This window comes from Rana temporaria, chromosome 3 (assembly GCF_905171775.1).
Source record: "Rana temporaria chromosome 3, aRanTem1.1, whole genome shotgun sequence".
Taxonomy (NCBI): Eukaryota; Metazoa; Chordata; class Amphibia; order Anura; family Ranidae; genus Rana; species Rana temporaria.
In genome coordinates, this window is record NC_053491.1 from 193,464,471 (window position 1) to 193,489,665 (window position 25,195).

The 25,195-nt window shown below is 45.6% G+C and overlaps 1 protein-coding gene across 1 annotated transcript; it reads left to right on the top strand.

Annotated features, from left to right (window-relative positions):
- Positions 1-806: 806 nt before the first annotated feature.
- Positions 807-24,605, top strand: YEATS4 (YEATS domain containing 4). The gene is made up of 7 exons (XM_040344038.1): positions 807-1,054; positions 8,076-8,195; positions 15,549-15,615; positions 15,713-15,807; positions 23,272-23,364; positions 23,555-23,642; positions 24,327-24,605. Exons 1-7 carry the CDS (start codon positions 1,004-1,006, stop codon positions 24,494-24,496), a joined length of 684 nt encoding a protein of 227 aa, XP_040199972.1. The 5' UTR covers positions 807-1,003; the 3' UTR covers positions 24,497-24,605.
- The last annotated feature ends 590 nt before the right edge of the window (positions 24,606-25,195 follow it).

Below are 25,195 nucleotides of genomic sequence, written 5' to 3' on the forward strand. Positions count from 1 at the left end.
TGATCAAAGAACACCGATTGTAGGAGACCATTGATCAGAGAACACCGATTGTAGGAGACCATTGATCAGAGAACACCGATTGTAGGAGACCATTGATCAAAGAACACCGATTGTAGGAGACCATTGATCAAAGAACACCGATTGTAGGAGACCATTGATCAGAGAACACCAATTGTAGGAGACCATTGATCAGAGAACACCGATTGTAGGAGACCATTGATCAGAGAACACCGATTACAAGAGACCATTGATCACAGAACACTGATTGTAGGAGACCATTGATCAGAGAACACCGATTGTAGGAGACCATTGATCAGAGAACACCGATTGTAGGAGACCATTGATCAGAGAACACCGATTGTAGGAGACCATTGATCAGAGAACACCGATTGTAGGAGACCATTGATCAGAGAACACCGATTGTAGGAGACCATTGATCAGAGAACACCAATTGTAGGAGACCATTGATCAGAGAAAACCAATTGTAGTAGACCATTGATCAGAGAATACCAATTGTAGGAGACCATTGATCAGAGAACACCAATTGTAGGAGACCATTGATCAGAGAACATTGCTCCACAATCTCCAGACCCCAATCTAATAAAATGTTGTACTAATAGAAACAGAGAGAGCAGACGTCAAACTGAGGACTCCGCCCATAGATACGCCCCCAACTCTCCTCCACTGGCTCTGGTAATCAGGACGCATCACCATCAGGCTCCACCCCGCCCCGCCCCATCACCATGCGGCCTGGCTGTGGCGGGGAAGGGGGGTTGGTGGGTTTGCCTGGATTGTACCATTATGACAATAGAAGAGGGGGGCGCAGATTGCGGCGGAGGGTTTGTCTGTGGACATCTCTGTCCGTTCGTGTCGCTGAAATTGGCCGCACACAATGTGCGCTCCCCGCTATCTGCTCGTCTTTGTGTGCTCGTTGGATGGTGTGTGAGGCCCCGGCTCCGGTGTGAGCTGCTCTTGCCCCTCCCCGGCCGCCTCCCGCGGCAATATGTTCAAGAGGATGGCTGAATTCGGGCCGGACTCCGGAGGGAGAGTGAAGGTGAGGGGCCGGGGAGCGGTGTGTATGTGTAGCCGCGGTGGGGGTTCCGTGCTATGGCGGGCCTTTGTGTGAGGAGCTCGTGTATGTAGTGCTGCTTTGTACGGACCGGGCTTCCTTCTATATTATCCCGTTTTCTGGGCACCTACAACGTCTCCTCACAGAGAGGAGGTGTGTCCTGTGCTGGTCACCTATGGGGAAGAACCAACCTACCCCAGCTGTGCTGGGGGACAATAATAATAATGGTTCCCTATGAAGGTCCCTCACACCAGCGCCTTGTATTGTATCAGCACAGCGCTGACAATAAAAAGTATATCATGCATTCCCCGCCCCCCTTCCATTTTTATTTATTTTTTTCAGTGAAACGTTCAAATGCATTCAAATACACATAAATGCAAGGCAACCCCCAATGCGATGCAAAAAATGCAACATGAATGAACCCATAGACCGCTTTCACACTGGGGCACTTTTCAGGCGTTTAAGCGCTAAAAATATCGCCTGAAAAGCGTCTCGTGCCTCCCCACTGTGAGGGCTGTCACACGGGAGTAATGCGCTTGCAGGACCAAAAATAAAAGTCCTGCGAGAAGCATCTTTATGGCGTTGCCTGTATACAGCGCTCCTAAACAGCCCCTGCCATCGACAACAATGGGCAGCGCCGTTAACCCTTTATTTGGGGTTAGAAGCACCCCACTCCCGCCCGCACAGTGGTGGTAAAGCTAGCGCTACTTTACAGCTAATGCAGCCTGCGCCATAGTGTGAAAGGTCTCAAAGTGTGCAGGTTGCATTTCTTTATTCCTTTTGTTTTCACCTGTTGATCCTTCCTGTCCTGGGTGACAACACTCACTGTCTGTACTGTATCTGGAGAACCAGCGTTGTCGCCCTACTGCAGGACCGCAATACACTAAGCAGTGGTTGTCAACATGCAAGGGAAAGGGGGTCTCCAATGTGGCCACATGTAATATTTATTGGATGTAAGGCTGGGCTGGGATCCACTAGCTCTGTGGGGGATCGATCCATTGATCTCCGCTGAGCAGGTGGATGACGGTTCCGTCTCCACTCACTGTGCAGGGATGGACCTGTCAGAGCCCCGCTCTCCATGGGGAGATTGGATAAAAATGAACAGCCTGTCCGTTTTCATCTGATGGCGAATATATCGGGGACCGGTGCAAGAGGGGGCGGAGCCAGTGCAGGTCCACTGAGGAGAAGGAAAAATCCCCACTGCCAGCTGAAACGTCATTGGCTGTTAAGGACGCAGCTGCCCCGCTCCGTAACAACAAATGACTGCCTGAGAAATTCTTTAGTATTTGTATACATTTCATCTGTCAATCTGGGAATCGTGCTGACAGATGAAAGAGCCGATGCTAAAGGTATCTGTTTCAGGTATCGGCGCATTTGCACGAGTATCGATACTCGTGCAAATGCTTAGTATCGGCGCCGATACCAGTGTTGGTATCAGGGGAACACCCCTAGTTAAAAACATACTCGCAAACGGGTGATAAAGTCAAGCACATTGTATAAATTCCATCCAGCAAGATCCGCAGGCCAATAACAGTTGTGGGATGTGGAGTCCAAAGAAAGCTGACGTATTTCAAAGGGTGTCCCCTCTTCAGAGCTCAGAATTTTTTAATTTTTTTTTTTTTTTTTTTTTTTTGAAGAAAGACATGGATTTTGTATGGCCAGCATAAGTGACAGCAGGCGCAGGGAGCATACATACTATATTACACTTCTGTCTGAAAATCTGCAAAACAGTCTTTAATTTTTTTCTTTAAATAATGATATTTACCAAATTCAACCTCTAATAGTACCGGTATATCTCTTCTGTCTGTTATTCGCGGAGTGGATTCAAGATTTTGCTCCCTAACCATGCAGTTTGTTTATACTTACCACGGCGTATAAATATTTAAGAATAAATTGCCTTTTATATTTTAAACTTTACATATTTAACTCAATTATACATCACACATTTTTTAAGGTTATTATCCCTCCGATTAATCAACACAATAATCGGCCAACTAATCGATTATGAAAATAATCGTTAGTTGCAGCCCTAGTGCAAACTGTCCCGATTAAACGAAAATCATGTTTTTGGTATCGTACGAGAAACATTTTCGTGCTTGTCTCTTTGGACAATTTTGCATGAACTGTCGTGATTGGTCAATAAAAGCTGTATATTAATGATCTAGTAATCGGACGATCACTTTGAAAGCGTTTTTTTTTCCATCTGATATTCTCAAGTGTACTAGGCTTTACTAGAGGAAAGCGTCAGAGATTGTTGTTCTTCTGTGGAGTGGTTGGAGACTGAAGCAGTGCTGTAAAAGGCTGCTAGAGACATGTTGCAGGAGACCACTGGACTTTATTACAATTGAGGGACTCCTTACAAATCAATGATCCCTCTACTGACTGCTGGGGCCCAAGGGCTGCATTTTAACCCCTTTCCTGCTATAGAAGGTTTTTTTTTGCACACGTTTAAAACATTTTTTAGGCCTGAAGATTGCATAAAACCCCAAAACATTTTTTCCCCCTTCATCTTCCAGGACAGCTTACTTGGAGAGATGATTGGCTCCGCCCTCTACAGGAAACACAAACCCTCCATTCCCTTGCACCTCAGTTTTTGTGTTTCCAGAACCCTCCAGGAGTACACACTGCAATGTTTCTTTCTCTGGTTCTAGTGGCTGTGGTTGTTGGACCCCCTTCTGTGCATTCAGACTGGGCGTGCCTGGAGTCTGAAGTCCTTTTTACTAGAAGGACCCTTTGCTCCTTATGTGGTACTTGCTGTTTGCTGAAATGGGTGACTTCCGCAGCCCGCCGGTCTAAAACCCTGGGGATGTGTCATGCATGGTACTACTAGAGAAGCATGTCCTGGGAGTCCTAAGATGGTGGCGTCGTCACATGTGGTGCACGTTTGTCGCCGCTCCGGGTGTACCAAGATGGCGTCTGATGGCACACTTCCAGTGACGCGTCAAAACTGGAAGTGACGTGACACATTACCGCCCGTGAGGATTCCACCTCTTCAGGGCCTGGATAGACTATGTAGGTCAAGCCAGATTTTAAATGAGGCAAATAGGCTAAAAAGTGGTAATTTTTAATAGAGACAAGGCCATGACTGGAGCACTTTTTACTCCTGCAGCCCCTTCCAAGAGCACTCAATGATGGCAGGTCGGGGGTAGGAGGAAGACTGTCCAAGTTTTTCAGTCAATGGGAAAATATTACAGAAAACTTTTTTTATTTTTTTATTTTGTCCTTCAGATAATACGGTCAGGTTACAGGCTGGAATTTAGCCCCCCCCCCCCCCCACAGGTTTCTTCTCACCTGTCTGCCGAGTGACCATGTAAGGAAACAGGTGATGTTAGATCTAGTCTACCAATGGCAATTAGAGCAAGTAATTGTTCTGGACAATCAAAAGTTCCAGGGGTTCTACTCTCGTGTGTTCCTGGTCCAAAATACTCAATTGAAGCCTTTTTTCAGGTTTCTGGTATTCTGAAAATTTTGGATGGAAAATATTTACACAGTGGATCCTTTTTACTTCAAAAAGCTTATGTTATTTAACCTGGACCTCCAAGATACGTACTTGCATGTACCAATTTGTGTAAGGCAGTGGTCATCAACCCTGTCCTCAGGGCCCACTAACAAGCCAGGATTTATGTATTACCTTGGGGAGATGCAGACTAGAATACCGCAATCACTGAGCAGCAAATGATATCACCTGTAATGTATTTCAGTTATCTTGAAAATCTGGCCTGTTAGTGGGTCCTGAGGACGGGGTTGATGACCACTGGTCTAGAGCAGTGGTCATCAACCCTGTCCTCAGGGCCCACTAACAGGCCAGATTTTATGTATTACCCTGGGGAGATGCAGACTAGAATACTGCAATCACTGAGCAGCAACTTATATCCCCTGTGATGTATTTAATTTATCTTGAAAACCTGGCCTGTTAGTGGGCCCTGAGGACAGGGTTGATGACCACTGGTCTAGAGCATCAGAAGTTTCTGAGGTTTGCCATCCTAACAAAAAAAATGGTCCATGTCATTGGCAATTCAGAACCCTGCCCTTTGGTCTCTCGACAGCCACCGAGAATATTTACCAAGGTTATGGCAGAAGTTATGGCCTTCCAATGACTACAGGAAGTTTTTTTGATCATCCCATGTTTGGACGACTTCCTAATTTTGCACAGGATCAGCAGAAATTAGATTTTTTTTTTTTACTCATCTGGAAATGCCTGTTGCTATGCGGTCCCACAAAATCTGCCTTTGAAACCACCTAGGATTCTGACATCTCCCTCTAATGCTCCTGGGAAATGTGTGTCATCATTTCCCAGGATGCAGTGTGCTGTCCAATTATCACTCCCCATCCAAGACTTCCAGGAAGTAAGTGCCCGTAGGCTTCACAATGCCCACAAACAAAATGACAACGGTGTAGACATAGTTTTATAAACTATCTTTTTTGAATATCTATGCGGATCGGCGGCGGATTGTAAAATAGTAAGTTACCAGATTTATATTCTAAAAACGCAGGATGAAAGGACATACATTTAAAAAATGCTAATTGTGGTTGGAACTCCGCTTTAAGCTGTCCTGAAAGATTCATGGAAATTCCATTGCGTCTAAAAAGCGTTATATTTTCTGAAAGCCCTAGAGAATAAAATAGTGGATAGTTCCAATTTTTTTTTATGTAACCGATTACAACAAAGGTTTAGGAAACGCCAAATTTTGGTAAAATATAAAAGTTGAGTTTGCATCGTGTAAATACCCAACTGGTCAAACCTTAAAATTTGTGTGTGCCGGAGAAATTGTGACAAGCTTCAGTACCTTATATTTTCTATAGGTGACAATTAAAAGGATGCTTCAATGGCGGCCTTTAGCTCTTCTACATTGTTCGGTCTCGTGTCTCTCATCTTTATCTTGGCAATGCCCCATAGATTATCTATGGGGTTCAGGTCAGGCCAGTTTGCTGGCCAATCAAGCGCAGTAATCCCACGGTCATTGAACCAGGTTTTGGTGCTTTTGGCGGTGTGGACAGGTGCCAAGTCCTGCTGGAATATGAAGTCAGCATCCCCATAGAGCTTGTCTGCGGCAGGAAGAGTGAAGTGCTCCACAATCTCCTGGTAGACGGCTGTGCTGACCCTGGACTTAATGAAGCACAGTGGACCAACACCAGCAGATGACATGGCTCCCCAAATCAACACAGACTGTGGAAACTCACACTGGACTTCAAGCATCTTGCAGTGTGTGCCTCTCCATTCTTCCTCCATACTCTGGGTCCTTGGTTTCCAAATGAGATGCAAAATTTGCTCTCATCAGAAAAAAGGACTTTGGACCACTGAGCAACAGACCAGGTGTGTTGTTCTTTACCCCAGGTAAGACGCTTCTGACGCTGTTTAGGAGTGGCTTGACAAGAGGAATACGAAATTTGAAGCCCATGTCCCGGATCCATCTGTGTGTGGTGGCTCTTGATGCACTGACTCCAGCCTCAGTCCACTCCTTGTGAAAGTCCCCAACACTTTTTTAAATGGCCTTTTCTCTCTAGGCTGCGGTCATCCCTGCTGCTTGTGGACCTTTTTCTTCCACACTTTTCCCTTCCACATAACTTTATATTAATGTGCTTTGATACAGCACTTTGGAAACATCCAACTTCTTTTGCAATTACCTTTTGAGGCTTTTCTTCCTTATGGAGGGTGTCAGTGATGGTTTTCTGCACAACTGTCAGGTCAGCAGTCTTTCCCATGATTGTGATTCCTACTGAACCAGACTGAAAGTCCATTTAAAGGCTCAGGAACCCTTTGCAGGTGTTATGGCGTAATTAACTGATTAGAGTGGGACACTTTGAGCCTAAAATATTGCACCTTTTCACAATATTCTAATTTTCTGAGATTGTGGATTTTATGAGCTGTAAGCCATAATCGTCAGTTATGACAAATCTCGGCTTGAACTATCTTGCTTTGCATGTAATGAGTCTATCTCATATATTAGTTTCACCTTTTTAAGCTGCATTAGTGAAATTAACTTTTGCACGATATTCAAATTTTTCGAGTTTCACCTGTATATTGCAGATCACAGAGAGTTTTGTTCTCTGAAACTTACGAGTTGCAGGAAATGCACCTATGGTAAGACGTAACGATTTCAATGTGTGAGCAGGCATTTAAGTGCTCTTTCCTGAGTCTACAATCCTGATGATGTTAAGCAGTGGTTTTGGGGAAAAGCATGCCCCAAGTGTGTGTTGTCTTTGCTATTTTTTAATATGTAGTCTTGTGAAGTAGCCGCTGTACCCTCAGACTCTTCTGTAATATGTTTATTAGGGCTGTTACTGATCAAAAATTTTGTTCGATTAATCGACTAATTTTGATTAATTATAACGCACATACAGATCCAACTACTTTTAGCTGATCTCCTTGCATGCTGATTCCCAGTGCAGCTTCCAACCACTGGAAAAATGGATAGCAGGATACAAAAAACACACACAGGCAGCGCTCGATGGGAATAGCATTAAAACTTTTATAGTCTTCAAGTAGGTAACAAAATAAATATTGCACTGGAGATAAAATCGATGTAGCTACATAAACTGTAAAAATGGTGCGAGTAATACCAAACGGTAGCAAAAGCAGTCATAAAAACATGTAGCTAAGTATGATACTGGTATAAAAATGTGTACAACGATACCACTGCTGAATCCAGATGAGGAGAGGTGTAGATGTCCCATGAAGGGAACTATCACAACTCCCAGTGGATGGTTGTAGAATCCCAGGTTGATAGAGGGAAGTGTAACAGCCCTTGCGTGTGACAGATAGTAAGGTTCCGCCGGCATGCAGATATGAAGGCACAGCAAAGGAGCCCTTCAGATGGACACGGCAAGCCCCGCCGATGTCTGTGACGTTACTGGATCTCCGACGGAACTCCCTGAAGGCCCAGAAGCCGGCGGAGAGGTGAGTACCAATCAAAAGAATTTTAATCGATTTAAAAAGATTTTAGATTAATCGATTAATTAAAAGTTAATTTGCACAGCCCTAATGTTTCTTTTTTTTTTTTTTTAGGGCGTTACAATTGTGAAACCTGTAGTCTACGGAAATGTGGCACGATATTTTGGTAAGAAGAGAGAAGAAGATGGCCATACTCACCAGTGGACTGTTTATGTGAAGCCATATCGTAATGAGGTAAGATTGTTTATTGCATATGGTAAAACTGATGCTTTTTTGTGACCTTTCATTAAAGCGAAAAGATACTCCCCTTTACTGCAGCGCTGTGGTGTCCCAGAGACCCCTGCCGGCCGCTGACATCTTCAGCCAGTGTGCTCCTGGCTCCTAATCCTCAGCCATTTTTGTTGACTGTCCCGAGATGACATCACTCAAGTATGCGCAGGAGTTTATTTTTTTCGGCAATGTCAAAATTATACACTGAGCTGCACATGTGCAGTGCGGACAGACAGGTAAGAAACTTTAATGCAGAAGAGACATAGCACGCCTCTTCTGAATTAAAAATTCTGCCTGTTTGACAACATAATGGTGTGACAGGACACGATAGGAAACTGCGCACCCCAAAGTGTCAATGGGCCGCGTGATGAAACTGGCCATATTGCATTTGGTTGCTGAAGGATACAATTCTTTTATTGAAAATATTATGACAAATGACTACTACATAGTTACATATATGTTCAGACTAAGGGTTCATGTACACAGGCTAAAAGTGGAGTGCAACATATTTCAGAAAAATCTGTTCAACCACTTATTTAATTGTTGCCCTTTTCCCCTTAGATTCCTGCTCGTTCAGTCTAGGGGAATCGGCTATTTGTTTTAAAATATGAGCCGTACTTACCGTTTTCGAGATGCATCCTCTCCGTCGCTTCCGGGTATGGGTCTTCGGGAGCGGGCGTTCCTTCTTGATTGACAGTCTTCCGAGAGGCTTCCGACGGTCGTATCCATCGCGTCACTCGTAGCCGAAAGAAGCCGAACGTCGGTGCGGCTCTATACTGCGCCTGCGCACCGACGTTCGGCTTCTTTCGGAAAATCGTGACGCGATGGATGCGACCGTCGGAAGCCTCTCGGAAGACTGTCAATCAAGAAGGAACGCCCATTCCCGCAGCCCATACCCGGAAGCGACGGAGAGGATGCATCTCGTAAACCGTAAGTACGGATCATATTTTAAAACAACTAGCCGATTCCCCTAGACAAAACGAGCATGAAGCTAAGGGAAAATGTGTTCTCTATGGGTGAACCCCCGCTTTAAGATTGATTTACATGAAAGAATAAAAGTGGAAGCAGCATGATGAAGAGACAGCAAAACACAAGTGAACACTGCTCCACAAGGACTTCTCATGTCTAGCACTGACTTTAAAAGCAGTATTATCTGAAGGCAGGAGTTTTGGTGCACTTTCAGAAAGTGCACAACACCTGCAGGATATAATTGCAGTCTATGGCAAAGCGCAGCTAACCCAGGAAAGTCGCAGATGCGCTGCACAGGTAACCCGCAACACTTATAGGGGCTCAGAACAGTAAAGGGTAATTTTACATTTAAATTTTGGGGGGTTGTAAAGCCCCATAGTTGAAATGTTTTTTTTTTTTATTTACAACCGCTGCCCCAACCCCAGCCACTTTAGCTGCAGTGGCCAGGAATGTACACATGTCATAGCTGCAGCAGAAGTTATACACCATGTCATGGTTGGTAGGGGTAGCACCTGCCAAGCATGACCCGTTCAAGTGAATTATGCTGCGCTGCAAGTGTCCTGCAACTTTGTGCAGGCAGTACAGCAATCAAGGGGTTAAAGTAGTTTAACCCTTTGGACTCCACAGAAGCATGCAGTTGTGGTGCGCTTGCAGTGTGTCCCCATTTACCTGAATAGGTCCCAATTGGCAGACCGTAGTACCCACCAAAAGCAACAGGGGGTTTAATTCCTGCTGAGGCATGTGTATACCTTTTTGTCTGCTGCATCAGCTAAAGGAGGTAGGGATTGGGGGTGGCTCAACTGCAGAGTTTTACCCCCCCCCCCATTTTACATGTGAACAAGCCCTAAGGGTACTGCTTAAGGGCTCATTCACAAGTGTAGCAAGCACTGCTTCTCCTCTGAAAAGCAATCCGAGTTTGTTTGACAGGTGGTGAGGAGGCGATGTGTTGCCTCCTCGCCATCGAGTTTAAGCCTATGATTGCCATGCAATGCACGCGATTGCGACAGGAGGTGACGCTGTGCTCTGTGATCTTTGACTTCTCCCATGTTGTTCAGGTAGATCTCCACCTCTTTAAGGCTACCTACCCCTGGTTTAGAGTGTTAAGACAAACCATGTATCACTGACAGGGGTGCTTGCACTGATCAGCTTTTATTTTTAAAGTAAAACCTTTATCCCAAAAGGAAAAAAAACTTGCTGTACATAGTTGTTGAGGTTGTAAAAAGTCCAAGTCCAACATATATGTGTGTGCGCTTTTATGTCAGTATTCAATTTGTATATCCGTGTATGTTGTGGTCGTTCAGGTGCTTATCTAATAGTTTATTTTAATAATCTATGCTCCTTGTTGAAACCACTGCTTGTGGATGAGAATTCCACATCCTTACCGCTCTTACAGTAAAGAACCCTCTACGCAGGTTAAGGTTAAACCGCTTTTCTTCTTATTTTAGTGAGTGGACACATGTCTGACTTCCTTTTCGTGGAAGAGTTTTATCCCTATTGTGGGGTCACCAGTACAGTATTTGTACAATTAAATAATTTTTCCTCAAGTGTCTCTTTTCCAGAGAGAATTAGTTCAGTGCTTGCAGTCTTTCCCCGTAGCTGAGATCCTCCAGTCCCTTAATTGGCTTTGATGCCCTTCTCTGTACTCGCTCCATTTCCAGTACATCCTTCCTGTGGACTGGTGCCCAGAACTGGACAGCATACTCCAGATGCAGCCAGACCATAGTCTTGTAGAGTGGGAGAATTATCTCTGGAGTTGATCCCCTTTTTAATGCATGCCAATATTCTGTTTGCTTTGCTTTACTTGCAGCAGCTTAGCATTGCATGCCATTGCTGAACAGGTCATCTAGTACAGTGGTTCTCAACCTGGGGGTCGGGACCCCCTTGGGGGTCAAATGAGGATTTGCCAGGGGTCACCAAAGCCTGGGCTGTTCCTAAAGCCTGCAGCCGCCCACTCAGCCTCTTCACAGCCGCCCATTTAGTTCATGGCATAGCTGGGGGGTAGGGACTAGAGGTCAGCTGACTGGTGAGGAATGTGAAGTGGGAGGGGCTGGAGAAGATCCTATCTGCTGATTTCAGCATAGGTGTCACTGCTACAAGAAATCATAAAGTCAGAGACACAGTGAGTAACACTACCTGTGATTAGAGTTGCCTTTAACCACTTCCATACCAGGCACTTACGCACCTTCCTGCCCAAGCCAATTTTCAGCTTTCAGCGCTGTCGCACTTTGAATGACAATTGCGCGGTCATGCTACACTGTACCCAAACTAATTTTTTATCATTTTGTTCCCACAAATAGAGCTTTCTTTTGGTAGTATTTGATCACCTCTGCAATTTTTATTTTTTGCGCAACAACTAAAAAAAGACAGAAAATTTTGAAAAAAATAAAGTTTTTATTTTTTTCTGTTTATTTTTTTGTAAATAAGTAAGTTTTCTTTTTCAATTACGGGCACTGTCGAGGTAGCACTGATGGGCACCGATGAGGCGGCACTGATAGGCGGCACTGGTATGCGGCACTGATGGGCACTCATAGGCGGCACTGATGGGCACTCATAGGCGGCACTGATGGGCACTCATAGGCGGCACTGATGGGCACTCATAGGCGGCACTGGGCACTCATAGGCGGCACTGATGGGCACTCATGGGTGGCACTGATGGGTACTTATGGGTGGCACAGATGGGTACTGATAAGTGGGCACTAGGCATAGATGGGCACTGAGAGGTGGCACTGATGGACACTGAGGGGTGGCACTGATGGACACTGAGGGGTGGCACTGATGGCATTGCTGGGCATCACTCCAGTCAGTGCCCATGTTGCCAGTCAGTGCCCATTTGTGGGCACTTATTGGCATTTATTGTGCTCTTTTTTTTTATAGCTTTTTTGTTTTTTATTGTTTTCATGGTGCTATGGTGGCTACCCTGGTGGTCCAGTGTGGGGATCTGAGGGGGGGCTGCGCTGATAAACAATCAGCGCGAACCCCCCCTGTCAGGAGAGCCGCTGATCGGCTCTCCTCTACTCGCGTCTGTCAGACGCGAGTGAGGAAGAGCCGATCAACGGCTCTTCCTGTTTACATTGTGATCAGCCGTGATTGGACATGGCTGATCACGTGATAAAGAGCCTCCACCAGAGGCTCCTTACCAAGATCGGAGATGCAGGCTGTCAGACTGACACCCCGCATCACCGATCGCCGCGTTTCACGCCCCCACGTGCGCAGGGCGGCTGTTATCCTGCAGGACGTCAATAGACGTCCAGTCAGGATTTCAGAACCACTTCCTGGACGTCAATATACTATTGACCGGGCGGGAAGTGGTTAAAAGTCCCCACTACAGTTCTCAGATCAGCAGATGACCTTGATCAAGAGCACCTAAGTTGGCTGATCCCAACTCCCCACCAGCACTTCCACTGATCCCAACTCCCGCCAGCACTGCCACTGATCCCAACTCCCTGCCAGCACTGCCACTGATCCCATACTCCCCACCAGGGAGTAAGAGAAGGAATGAAAATAGAGAATACATGGAAGAGAGAGGAAAAGAGGGGGAGGAACAAAGAAAAAGGGAGAGAAAGAATAAGAGAAAGAACAAGAAAGACATTTAGAGAGGGATGGGGATAACAAACAAGAAATTAGGATAGAGAGAAATAAAAGGGAAAGAAAGAAGAACAGAGAGAGTGGTACATCCTAAAATGTACTATAAGGGGTTTTAATATTGTGCGAGTGGAAGAGACTCAGTGAGCGCTAAATGTCCGTGGGTTAGGGGCACAAATTACTTGTCTTACCTTGGGTGCCAACAACCCACGATAAGAAAATACGTTTACCGTTAGGGGTCCCCACAGCTTGGGAAATGTTATCAAGGGGTCACGGCACTAGACAGGTTGAGAACCACTGATCTAGTAGGACCGCCAGGTGCTTTTCCATCCTAAATCCCCCCTCCCCCGTGTATAGATTGCATTCATATTTTTGCTACCCATATGCATTATTTTACATTTTTCTACATTAAACCTCATTTACCATGTAGTTGCCCACCCCATTCATTTGTTCAGATCTTCTTGCAAGGTTTCCACATCCTGCAGAGAAATGAAAGGATCACTAAAGGAAATAATTTTTTTAGATAAATAGCTTCCTTTACCTTACTGCAGTACTGGTTTCATGTCCTCATTGCTCGTTTTTGCTTTGATGTTGCTGTAATTCTGCTGTGATCTCCACACTTCCTGGTTGCTTGTTTCCTTATAACCATCATACTGGGAGATTTTCACGGCGGTCTAAGCTGTCATTACTGTGTGTCTAAAACTTAACAGAACCAATCAAAACACTGCCCTGGATTTGTTTGTTTTTGTTCTGTGGGTCTCTTTACTTCACAGAAACATAAAACCAGTTTAAAAACGAAAGTGAAACTACAGGCACATTATATGATTGAATTTAATCTATTTTTAATCATTTTTAAAAGGAATCAGTTAACTTTTATGTCTCTATACCCTGTAAACAGTCATTTCAGCAAAACATTTTTTTTCCTTTAGTGACCCTTTAATACTGAGATTGAACTGTTTTATCCCATCCTCCAGGTCATTTATGAATACATTTAAATAGGCTAACACTACCCTCCCCAGACTGATAATCCTGCTGTCCAAAGGTGCCCCCTGTGCTCCTTCATCCAAAGTGGAGGCACTACAGGAGGTGTGCTACTGCCCATATCACCAGGTGGAAAAAAAAAAACGAATGCAGCTGCCACATCTGATTGATAAGCTGCAATATATTACATTTTTGGTTTTGGGTTTAATACTGCTTTAAACCTGTGATTCTGTACTTGCCAAATATGCTGCAGAAATCTCCCTCCACTGAGTCGGGTTGCATCCATTTTAACTGTGGGCAGCTAAAGCTGCTGCCTGTTCGTTTCCTGGATTTAGACATAGAGGCACACCTCCAGCCCTGCAGCTCTCATTGGCCCTCTTATGACTCATCTGCTCATCCCTTTCTGGCAAACTCTCACAAGAGTTAAGCTGGATTTACACTATACCATTTTCTGTATTCCCCCCCCCCCCTTCTGATTGACCAAAAACCATCTAATATGAGGTCAAACCGTAAGCGTTTCAATTTGTATGCAATCGGCAGGCCCTTGCTCTACATGGTTTTGGTAAATCTAAAGGAAATCTGACGACAGGTTATATAGTGTGTATGGTATCTTGGAGTGAGAGAGCTGTGCATGATGTCATAAGCCTAGGCCAATGACCAGACAAACAGGAAGTGGACTGTAGGAGGTATTTACTGGCAGAAAAAAAATGTTTTACTATCCAAAGTTAAAACAAGAAGGGCAGAAGATTTACTAGATGAAAAGTTGAAAACCTGACTGAAGGTCCACTTTAAGCTCCGTGTACATGAGGCCTGATGAAAAGCTATGATTTGGCAGCCAAAAAAGACAGACCAGGTGTGTGTATATATTGGCTGTTACTGATTAAAATTTTCATGTTCGATTAATCGTTTTTTTTTTTTTTTTTTTTTATCGATTGACTAATTTCGATTAATTATAACGCACATACATTTTTCGGATCACCACCATATATAGTCCCCGCTGTAATATCCGCAGCAGACGTCCCCCCCGCTGTAATATCCGCAGCAGACGTCCCCCCCGCTGTAATATCCGCAGCAGACGTCCCCCCCGCTGTAATATCCGCAGCAGACGTCCCCCCCTCTGTATAGGAAGATTAGTGCTTGCTTAGTCTTGCCAGAGAAGCCAGCCGAACACGAGCAGTTGAGGCCGGGTGATGGCATCAGTGCGCCGCTCTAGGCTCACCTAGGCTGCCGCCGGGTGGACCAAGATGTCCGCCGCTCTGGGAGCTAGGCCGAAGCTGCGACCTTTCCTATGGCCAGCGCAGATCACGTGGCGTGCTGATCCGCATATGGTGACCTGTTCGGATCACGGATCATTTACGATCCATTGCACCACTAGTACTGATCAAAAAAATTAATCTGAGAATTAACCTTTAATTTCCACAGCCCTAAAATATAAATATATTTTCCCTTCTGTTCTTTACTATGGGGAGATTTCCTTATGGGTCCTGTTGTCTCTATTCATGAGGTGTGAAATTTGGTGGGGAGACGGCAGTAAAAATACAACAGGAGTCCTAAGCCTTCCCTAGTTGGGTAGTGCCATTTTCACACAGTACTTTATTAACACTTTCAGATTTTTATTAACGGACTTAAAAAAAAAGGAAACACAAAATGGATTGTTTATATAGTTGGGCACAATACTATACTCTGTCTTTCTCTCAGAAAATGTTACTGAATATATTGTTTTAGGCTGAAGTTAATATCATATTATTATGAGCCAATTTTAATTTGCTTTGATTCTCTTTTCAGGACATGTCTGCTTATGTTAAGAAAATTCAGTTTAAGTTGCATGAAAGTTATGGAAATCCCCTGAGAGGTATTTATTTTTGAATAAATATTTATTTTTAAGGGCAGGAAATTTTTACTTGCAGTACATCAATTTTCTCCCTTTTTTTTTTTTTTTTTGGGTTTAGTTGTTACCAAGCCTCCTTATGAAATTACAGAGACTGGATGGGGTGAATTTGAAATCATCATAAAAATATTTTTCATCGATCCAAATGAAAGACCGGTAAGTACATGTTGTTTGCTTATTTTCATTGGGTAGAAAAGGTCAATGTAGGAAATTTCTATGAATTGCACACGCACTGTACAGGACAGGGAGACTGATGCCCGGGGCACGTAAATACTGGACACTCACAGAATAAATCATGGTAACCGGTGGTTTTTGTCTTGCTGTAGAATGGAGTTATACATTTCCTTATGATTTCATTTGTGCGCTTTGGGGCTATGGAACCCTGCTCCTGTGTGCACTTTCTTACCACCGATCCATCAATTTTCACATTTGCTTTTGTCCTAAAAACCCTGCGCTTGATTGTGAGGATATAGAATATAATATAGTATAAAGCTTTGATGTGATCCTCCTTCCTCACCTGTTGTCTCCATCATAGTTTATATAATGCTTGCCAATATACCTCCTTGGGCTCAAGCCAGTGGCGTAACTAGAAACCATGAAGGGGCCCTTTCCTCTGAGCCCAGTGGCGGAATGCCAAGTCGCAAGTGGGTGGCTGCATATAAAGGAACAGATTTCTCCATTTCCCCCTGGTTCTTCACCTCTTCCTCCCGCAGGCATTCAGTGGCTGCAGGAGTAAAATGGAGAGATCGGTTCCTCCATTTCCAGTCAGGGCATCCTTGAAGTATACCTCCTAGATGAATGGGGCTGCAGTGCAACTACTTCACAATTGCGTGCATTGCAAGCCGTTGCAGCATAGTGATAATGCATTTAAGGGGTTAAAACAGGTGGTCAGGAGGCAACATATTGCCTCTTTACTGGCTGTCAAATGCCTCTTAAAAACGACCTGAGCACGGATTGCTTTTCAGAGAAACAGCATTTTTTTTTGCTGGAAAGAAAAAGCAGTTCTGATTGTACACATAGGGGCCCGGATTCACGTAGTTCGGCGCATTATTACGGCGGCGTAGCGTATCGTATTTACGCTACAAGTCAGAGAGGCAAGTGCTGTGTTCACAAAGCACTTGCCTCTCCTAAGTTACGGCGGCGTAGTGTAAATGGGGCCGGCGTAAGCGCGCCTAATTCAAATGAGGGGGGGTGTGTTTTATGTAAATGAGTGGTGACCCGACGTGATTGTAAATTACGTCCAGCCCCATTCACGGACGACTTGCGCAAACGACGTAAAATTTTCAAATTTCGACGCGGGAACGACGGCCATAATTAACATTGGCTACACCACCTAGGGGGCAGGTTTATCTTTACGCGGCGTATCTCTTACGGAAACGGCGTATCTTTACTGCGACGGTCAAGCGTACGTTCGTGAATCGGTGTATCTAGTCATTTACATATTCTACGCCGAAATCAACGGAAGCGCCACCTAAAAAATTGCACCCTAATATACGACGGCGCAGGCCGTTGTATCTTAGCTAAGCTAGGTTTAAGTGTATCTCAGTTTGAGCATACACTTAAACTTACGACGGGCTTAGGTTCTGAGTTACGTTGGCGTATCTTTGTGAATCCGGCCCAGGGAGTCCAGATTAAACTCACTCTTTAGGTAAAGGACTGACTTTTTTTTCTCACCTCGTCTTTCAGGACAGCACCTGGAGAGAGCGCAGCTCCACCCACTTCCCAGGAAACACTGCAGTCAATGCTATAACTTCCGCCCTCTTCCACCATGGCCTCAGTTGTAGTGTTTCCTCCGGCCATGGTGGAAGCGCTGCAGGGAACCAGGGGTGTGCTGTTCTCTCCCCAGGCGGGGAAGGTGGTTTTTTGAGCATACCGGTGTTTGATGTTAGGAGGTGATCCTCCAGGAGGCGGACTCGACTTCTCCCCTGACGCGCGGGTGAAGGTCGGGTACTTCTCCTCTTCGGTCCGGCGAGGACAGAGGCTGCTGGAGGTCCCGCTCCCTGAGTCCGGGCATGATAGCTTGCGGGGGGGGCGGTCAGGTGCCGTTCTTCCGGCATACGAGGTTCCGGAGCGGAGGGCGTAGTGACGTCCTTTCCGGGTGGAGGCGGGACTTCCGGCGGCGCGTGGCGGCTTCCGGTTCCGGCCGCCTGGAACGCAGGAGGAGGAGTGGCCTCGGCGGTGCTATTTCCGGGTCTCGCAGCGGCGAGAAAGAGCCGGGAAATTTAAAGAGCTGTCGCACGCCCGCAGCGTTCTGGGACCATGGAGCCAGAAGACGCAGCGGAGGTGGCGGGAGCAGGAGCCACAAGCACCAGCCCGGCCCAGGTAGGAGACCCAGCGGTGGTCAATGTACCAGGGTATTGTTATGTCCCTCTTTTCTGCCCCTTCGGGGGAGGGGAGCCTGCCTCACTCACCCTAGTCACTTCTGTGGGTGTGTGTAGTTTTCTGGTACAGCGGTGATGGGTTCTGGTTTTATTTTGTTCACTAGCTGTGTGCACTTGGTGATTTGCTGGTCTGGCATACAAAGGTTAAACATAGCGTTGTTGTCCTTTGTGTCATTTCAGAAAGTTAAAGAAAAACTTAAAGTGGTAGAACCTCCTCCTTCCAAGAAGCGGTGTGCTACTTGTAAAGCTTCCCTTAAGGGGAACTGGACCAAACCTTTATACAAAACTTGTATTGCGGAGATTGTCAGGGGGGAGGCCTCTACTAGTTCGGCCTCTGAGCAGCCCACCGTCAAGGGTACGGGGGAGTTGCTCTCTTCGTTTAGGGAGGAGTTGCACCAGACTTTCCAGTCTTTTCGCTCCTTCCTGGACAAGGGTCCGACTAAGGGATCTAAGGCCAGGGCCAGTACCCCCTCCACATCTAGAAGGTTAGACAGTGAGTCCGAGGAGGAGGAACCTGAAAATGTTGTTTCAGGATCAGAGGCGGAGGAAGAAGAAGAAAGGGATACTTCTTCCTCGCGCTATAAACTGTCCTTAGAGGAGGTTGATGACCTATTAAGGACTATTCATTCTACCCTAAACATTAAGGAAGATGCGACTCAGCTGTCCTTGCATGACAGGATGTACCAGGGCTTGGATGTGGTGAAACATCGTACCTTCCCGGTACATAAAGTATTGTCCGAAACAATTAAAAGAGAATGGAAGGATCCGGAAAAGGCACCCTTCTTTTCTAAATCTCTGAAAAGGAGATTTCCCTTCGATGAAGATCCAACGCAGGCATGGAATAAAAGGCCTAAGCTGGATGCAGCATTCTCAAAAGTTTCTCGCAATACGGACCTAGCTTTTGAGGATACAGGTACTCTTAAAGATCCCCTGGATAAAAGAGCAGATACCCTGCTCAAAAAAGCCTGGGATACCACCTTGATTAATCTCAAGCCAGCTATGGCATCCACTGTGGTGGCTAGAAACCTTGAACATTGGCTGGACCAGCTTAAGGGTCACATCGAGGCTGGTACCTCTTGTTGAGAGCTTTTGGAGTCCTTTCCAGTCCTTATGAAAGCGGTAGGCTATATAGCGGATGCATCTGCTGAATCCGTGAAGCTCTCCGCCAGATCCTCGGCGTTGATAAATTCAACCAGAAGGGCCTTATGGGTTAAAACCTGGCAGGGGGACACAGCCTCTAAGCTGAAACTGTGTGGATTACCTTTTGAAGGAGACTTGGTGTTTGGCACAGGGCTAGACGCCGTTCTGGATAGGACGGCGGATAGAAATAAGGCTCTTCCTTTAAAAAAGGTAGATTCGGGGCCCAAGAAAAATTTTCGTCCTTTTTTCCAAGCCAAGGGTCCTAAGGATGCACAAAGAGGCCAGGGTGGTAGACCCTGGCGGTCCCAGAGGGGCCGCGGGAAGCCTGGGGTGTTATTTCGCTCCCCCAGCCAGCCTGCTAAGCCCCAGTGACGGTCTCCCAGCTGTGGGAGGTCGGCTCCAAGCCTTCCTTCCACAGTGGGCAGAGGCGACGTCCAGTCCGTATGTCCTCAAATTGATTGCAGAGGGCTACGCACTGGAGTTCTCGGGAAGACCACCGTCGCGGTTTTATGTGACCCAATTGCCCAGGGAGCAAGAGAAATCTCGGGCAATGCTGTCATTAGTGGAAGATTTTCTCCAACAGAGGGTGATTACGCCAGTGCCCCAGAGAGAACAGGGGGAGGGCTGTTATTCCCATATATTTCTAGTAAGGAAGCCGTCGGGCAAATTCAGGTTAATTTTAAACCTAAAAGTCCTGAATCTAGCTATCCGGTACAAGAGATTCCGCATGGATTCTATATACTCGGTGAGAAAGCTTCTTCCTCTGGGGTGCTTTCTAGCATCGATAGATTTAAGGGATGCATATTTGCACGTCCCGATCAGGACTTCCTCTCAGCGCTATCTGCGCCTAGCCATCAGAACAGAGAGCGGAGTGAGACATTTCCAATTCAGAGCCCTCCCATTCGGCCTTTCCTCCTCTCCCAGAGTCTTTTCAAAGGTGGTGGCAGAGGCCTTGGCACCCCTAAGGCTCAGGGGGATTTCTATAATTCCATACTTGGACGACCTCCTGGTGTTCGCCAAGTCGGAAGAGCAGCTTCTCCTGGACCTGAGGAGGACCCAGGCTCATTTGGAAGGGCTCGGGTGGATTCTGAACAGAGAGAAGTCAAATCTAGTGCCCTCCCAGAGGATAGTCTTTCTAGGATACACTATAGACTCTGTTCAGGGGGAAGATTTTTCTACCAGAAGAAAAGATAGAGAAAGTTCAGGCTGCGGTGAAGACAATTCAGACGAATGTGCCGATTTGTGTTCGCTCAGCCATGTCCACAATGGGCTTACTCACGGCTGCCATTCCGGCGGTGCAGTGGGCTCGTCTCCATTCAAGGGACCTACAACAGGCGATCCTTCAGAATTGGACCCATGGGGAATCACTAGAGAAAAGATTCAGAGTTCCGTCTTCAGTGAAAGGGAAACTTTGGTGGTGGAGAGGCCAGGCAAATCTGCGCCTAGGCCTGTCTTGGTCCTTCCCCACTACAAGGGTCCTAACTACAGACGCGAGTTCGTGGGGATGGGGTGCTCACCTGAACGGGCAGATGGCACAGGGATCCTGGACGAGGGAAGAGTCCAGAAGGTCCTCCAATTGGAGGGAACTCGGGGCCATTTGGTTAGGGCTAAGGGCCTTCCAGGAGCTGATTCTGGACCAACATGTCCAGATTTTGTCAGACAACGCCACAGCGGTGGCGTATGTTTCCAGACAGGGGGGCACGAGAAGCAAGGTACTCCTCAATCTGGCCTTACAGACTCTGTCCTGGGCAGAGTTGAACTTGGCTTCCCTATCGGCAGTACACCTAAAAGCCAGCCTAAACCTTCTGGCAGACTTTTTAAGTCGGACGAGGGTTCTGGAATCGGAATGGTGTTTATGCCCGGAGGTCTTCCAAGAGCTAGTAAACAGGTGGGGAACCCCTCAGATAGACCTGTTCGCGTCCCAGTCCAATGCCAAGGTTCCAGCTTATTTTTCTCTAAACAGAATGGACCAGGCAGAGGGTCTAGATGCGTTAGTCCAACGCTGGCCCTTCCGCCTGTGCTATGCCTTCCCCCCAGTTCAGATCATTCCTTTAGTGTTACGGAAGCTTCAGGAGGAGAAGACTACTCTGATCCTGATGGCCCCGTACTGGCCCAAGAGGCCTTGGTTTTCGAGTCTGTTGGAACTGGCAGTAGAAGATCCCTGGGTACTGCCAGTCAGAAAAGATTTACTGTTTCAGGGCCCTCTACTTCATCCAGACGTGAGTCGGTTAAGACTCACGGCCTGGTTACTGAAGAGCTAATTCTTAGCAGGAAGGGTTTGTCCAAACGTTTGGTAGATACGCTACTTAGTAGCAGGAAAGAGGTCACGAGGGCCATCTATTTCAAGACTTGGAAGGTTTTCAATTCTTGGTGTGAAGGTAAAAATTATTCTCCTTTGAATACTTGTTCCGTCTTGGAGTTTTTACAAGACGGTATGGATAAGGGTCTGGCAGCCAGCACCTTGAAGGCGCAGGTGGCGGCTTTGTCAGTGTTTCTAGAGAGACGTTTATCTCTAGTGCCCCACGTCATCAGATTTTTTAAGGCCTTAGCCAGGGCTAGGCCTTCCCCGTTTAAATTTTTCCCCAAGTGGGATTTATCAGTGGTCCTGGGGGGTTTGACTAAAAAACCCTTCGAACCACTGGTAGACGCCTCTATAAAATTTCTGACTTTGAAATTGGTACTTTTGGTAGCGGTCACCTCAGCGAGGAGGGTTAGCGAGCTTCAGGCGCTTTCCATTTTGGAGCCTTTTTTGTCAATCTTCCCTGATAGGGTAGTATTAAGAACTGATCCGAGTTTTCTTCCGAAGGTAGTGTCAGTATTTCATAGGACGCAGGAAATAGTGTTACCTACCTTTTGTCCAACTCCTTCTTGTTCGAAGGAGAGATAATTCCATTCCTTAGATGTCAGGAGATGCATTAGACGCTATCTAGAGGTCTCTAGTGAGTTCAGAAAGGCGAACTCGCTTTTTGTTCTGTTTTCGGGATCCCGCAAGGGGCATGGGGCTTCCAAGAGTACTCTGGCTAGATGGTTACGGATGGCTATCCATGAGGCATACAAAGCTAAAGGTTTGGATCCTCCTCCGGGAGTAATGGCCCATTCTACTAGGGCGGTGGCAACTTCCTGGGCAGAACGGGCTGGAGCTTCGCCAGAACACATCTGTAAAGCGGCAACGTGGACGAGCTTTTCCACCTTCGCTCGTCATTATAGGATGGATTTGCTCTCTGTGTCAGAGCAGTCTTTTGGCAGGAAGGTCCTGCAAGCGGTGGTCCCACCCTAGAGTAAGTACTCGGTTATCATCTCCAGGTGCTGTCCTGAAAGACGAGGTGAGAAAACCTTAGTTAGACTTACCGGTAACGGTATTTCTATGAGTCTTTCAGGACAGCACCGATAACCCGCCCTTTTATTATTAAAGATAATATATATATATATATATATATGCTAATGTGTGTAGTTTCTATGTTCTGCTTATCTAATTTCAGCGTGGCCGGAGGTACTCGTGAACAACTGAGGCCATGGTGGAAGGGGGCGGAAGTTATAGCATTGACTGCAGTGTTTCCTGGGAAGTGGGTGGAGCTGCGCTCTCTCCAGGTGCTGTCCTGAAAGACTCATAGAAATACCGTTACCGGTAAGTCTAACTAAGGTTTTTTAATCTCTTCCTGCCAGGTACTGCACTGTAGGGGGAGGCAGAGAGCACAGCACACACTGCTTTTACTTTAGGTGTAATCAGTGTGACAAGCTCCTCGCAGTGCCGATTTTACAGTTCGGCTGAGGATCGGGGAACGCAGTCTCAGCCACCCCTCCTATCTAGGGGGCCCGGTTGTGATGGCGACCCCCTGTATGTCAGGACGCCCTGGCTCAAGCATTTAAACAGGTGGACATCTTCTGCAGGATCTCTACCAGAGTGGCTACTGTGAGTCTACATGGATAAAATGCATTAAAGACTTGACTACAGCTGACAGTTGTTTAGGGTAGAAGGCAGCTTTGTGGCCTTTGAGGTTTTTTTTTTAATGAGTATTGTGTATTCAGCTTGAAGTTATAATGTTAAAAATAAATGATCTGCCTGACAGTGACATAACTTTTATATTTGTTTTGGCTCTAGGTCACTTTGTATCATTTGTTGAAGCTGTTTCAGTCTGACACAAACGCTATGCTAGGAAAGAAGACTGTGGTTTCAGAGTTCTATGATGAAATGGTGAGAAGCTTTTTTTTTTTTTTTTTTTTTTTTTGGCTGATCAGGATTTGTGATAAATACTTTAAATATCCTGGTGTATGGCTTGGCAAAGAACATACTGGATTTTTGATCTGTTAAGAGATATACAGCTGCTCTGCGAAGTAACTTGCATTTCTGTCCCATAATGTCAGCTTGTTTGTCGTGTATCTAGATATTTCAAGATCCCACAGCTATGATGCAGCAGCTCCTGACAACCTCACGCCAGTTAACGCTTGGAGCTTATAAACATGAAACAGAATGTAAGTACATTTTTACTTTGTACTTGAACCTCCCTGACACCAAGCTCCCACTTTGTATGGTTAGCTGATATTCTTTTAATGTAATGTAAAAATGTATGGCCAACTAGTACAAGGCTGTAGCTGTTTGTCTTATTAAAGCGGAGTTCCACCCAAAAATGGAACTTCAGCTTTAAGTGCTGGTGACCCCCTGACATGCAACATTTGGTGTGTGTTGTGTGTTTTTTTTTTTATATACAAGCACCCAGCTCCCACTTCCTCCTCTGGCCCCCCTCCAATCTTCTGGGACATGTCACAGAAGATTGCCCAGCCAGTTGCAGCCTGGCCTCAGGCAGGCGCTTACAGTTAGAATGCCGGGGCTTTGTACGCCTACAGCGCTGGACCGTGGGATAGGTAAGTGTCTGCTTATTAAAAGTCAGCAGCTACACTTTTTGTAGCTGCCGACTTTTAAATAGGTGGAACCCCTGCTTTAAGTAAATATCAGATTGTTCAGGAAAAGTATCCTAATGTACGGTAAGTACATTGGACTTCTGAGTGTACTCCTAAAAAGACATTTTACAAGTGGTCCTGCGCAGTCAGATGAGGTAAAAAAAGACACAGGATTATCTGTACCATACTTGCCTTGAACTGACTAGTTCCCCCCAGCATCGTGTGTGTAATATTATATATATATTTTTTTTCTTTTAGTTACAGAATTCGAAACAAAAACGAAAGAAAAGGTGGAAGCTGCCAAGAAGAAGACCGGCTTTGAAATATCAGAGTTAAAAGAGAGATTGAAAGCCAGTCGGGAAACTATAAACTGTTTGAAAAATGAGATCAAGAAATTAGAGGAAGATGATCAGTCTAAAGATATATAAACTATTGTACAGTTTTTTAATGTAAATACATATTTGTAACTATTGCTTCTGAGCTTTGTTTCTTTATAAACACTTTTGATTCTTCAAGTGGAAATATAGGTGAAGTACACATGGTTGTTGCCTTTGTTCATAGGTGAAGTAAAAAAAAGTGTATTTTGTGCATTACGGACACATGGGGGGGGGAAATTTACTAAAACACACAGAATCTGGCGCAGCCGTGCATAGTAACCAATCGGCATATAGCTTAATTGAACAAGCTGGCTACTATGTAAAACTGCACCAGTTTTAGTAAATCTCCCACATGAATCTTAAAGTAGAACTACAGCAGAAGGTAAGATAAAGATTTTAATTTTATAGCACAAAAAATAAAATTGCAGTGGTGATCAAATGCCACGAAAAGAAAGCTCTACTGGTGGTGGGAAAATTAAATACATTTATTTGGGTACCACAATTGTCAGTTAAAGTAACGCAGTGCTGTATCACAAAAAAAAAATGGCCTGGTCATGAAGAGGGGTAAAAACCTCCGGAGATCAAGTGGTTAACCGAACAAATAAAGGATTTCCCTAACAGACACAGACAGCAATACAAACCTGTTTAGGTGGTGTTCTAATCCATCTCCACTGATCTAAAAAAACATTTTTTGCCTTTTAGTAACCACTGTCTACAGGAGGATTGTACAAAAAAATGAACCACTTCAGC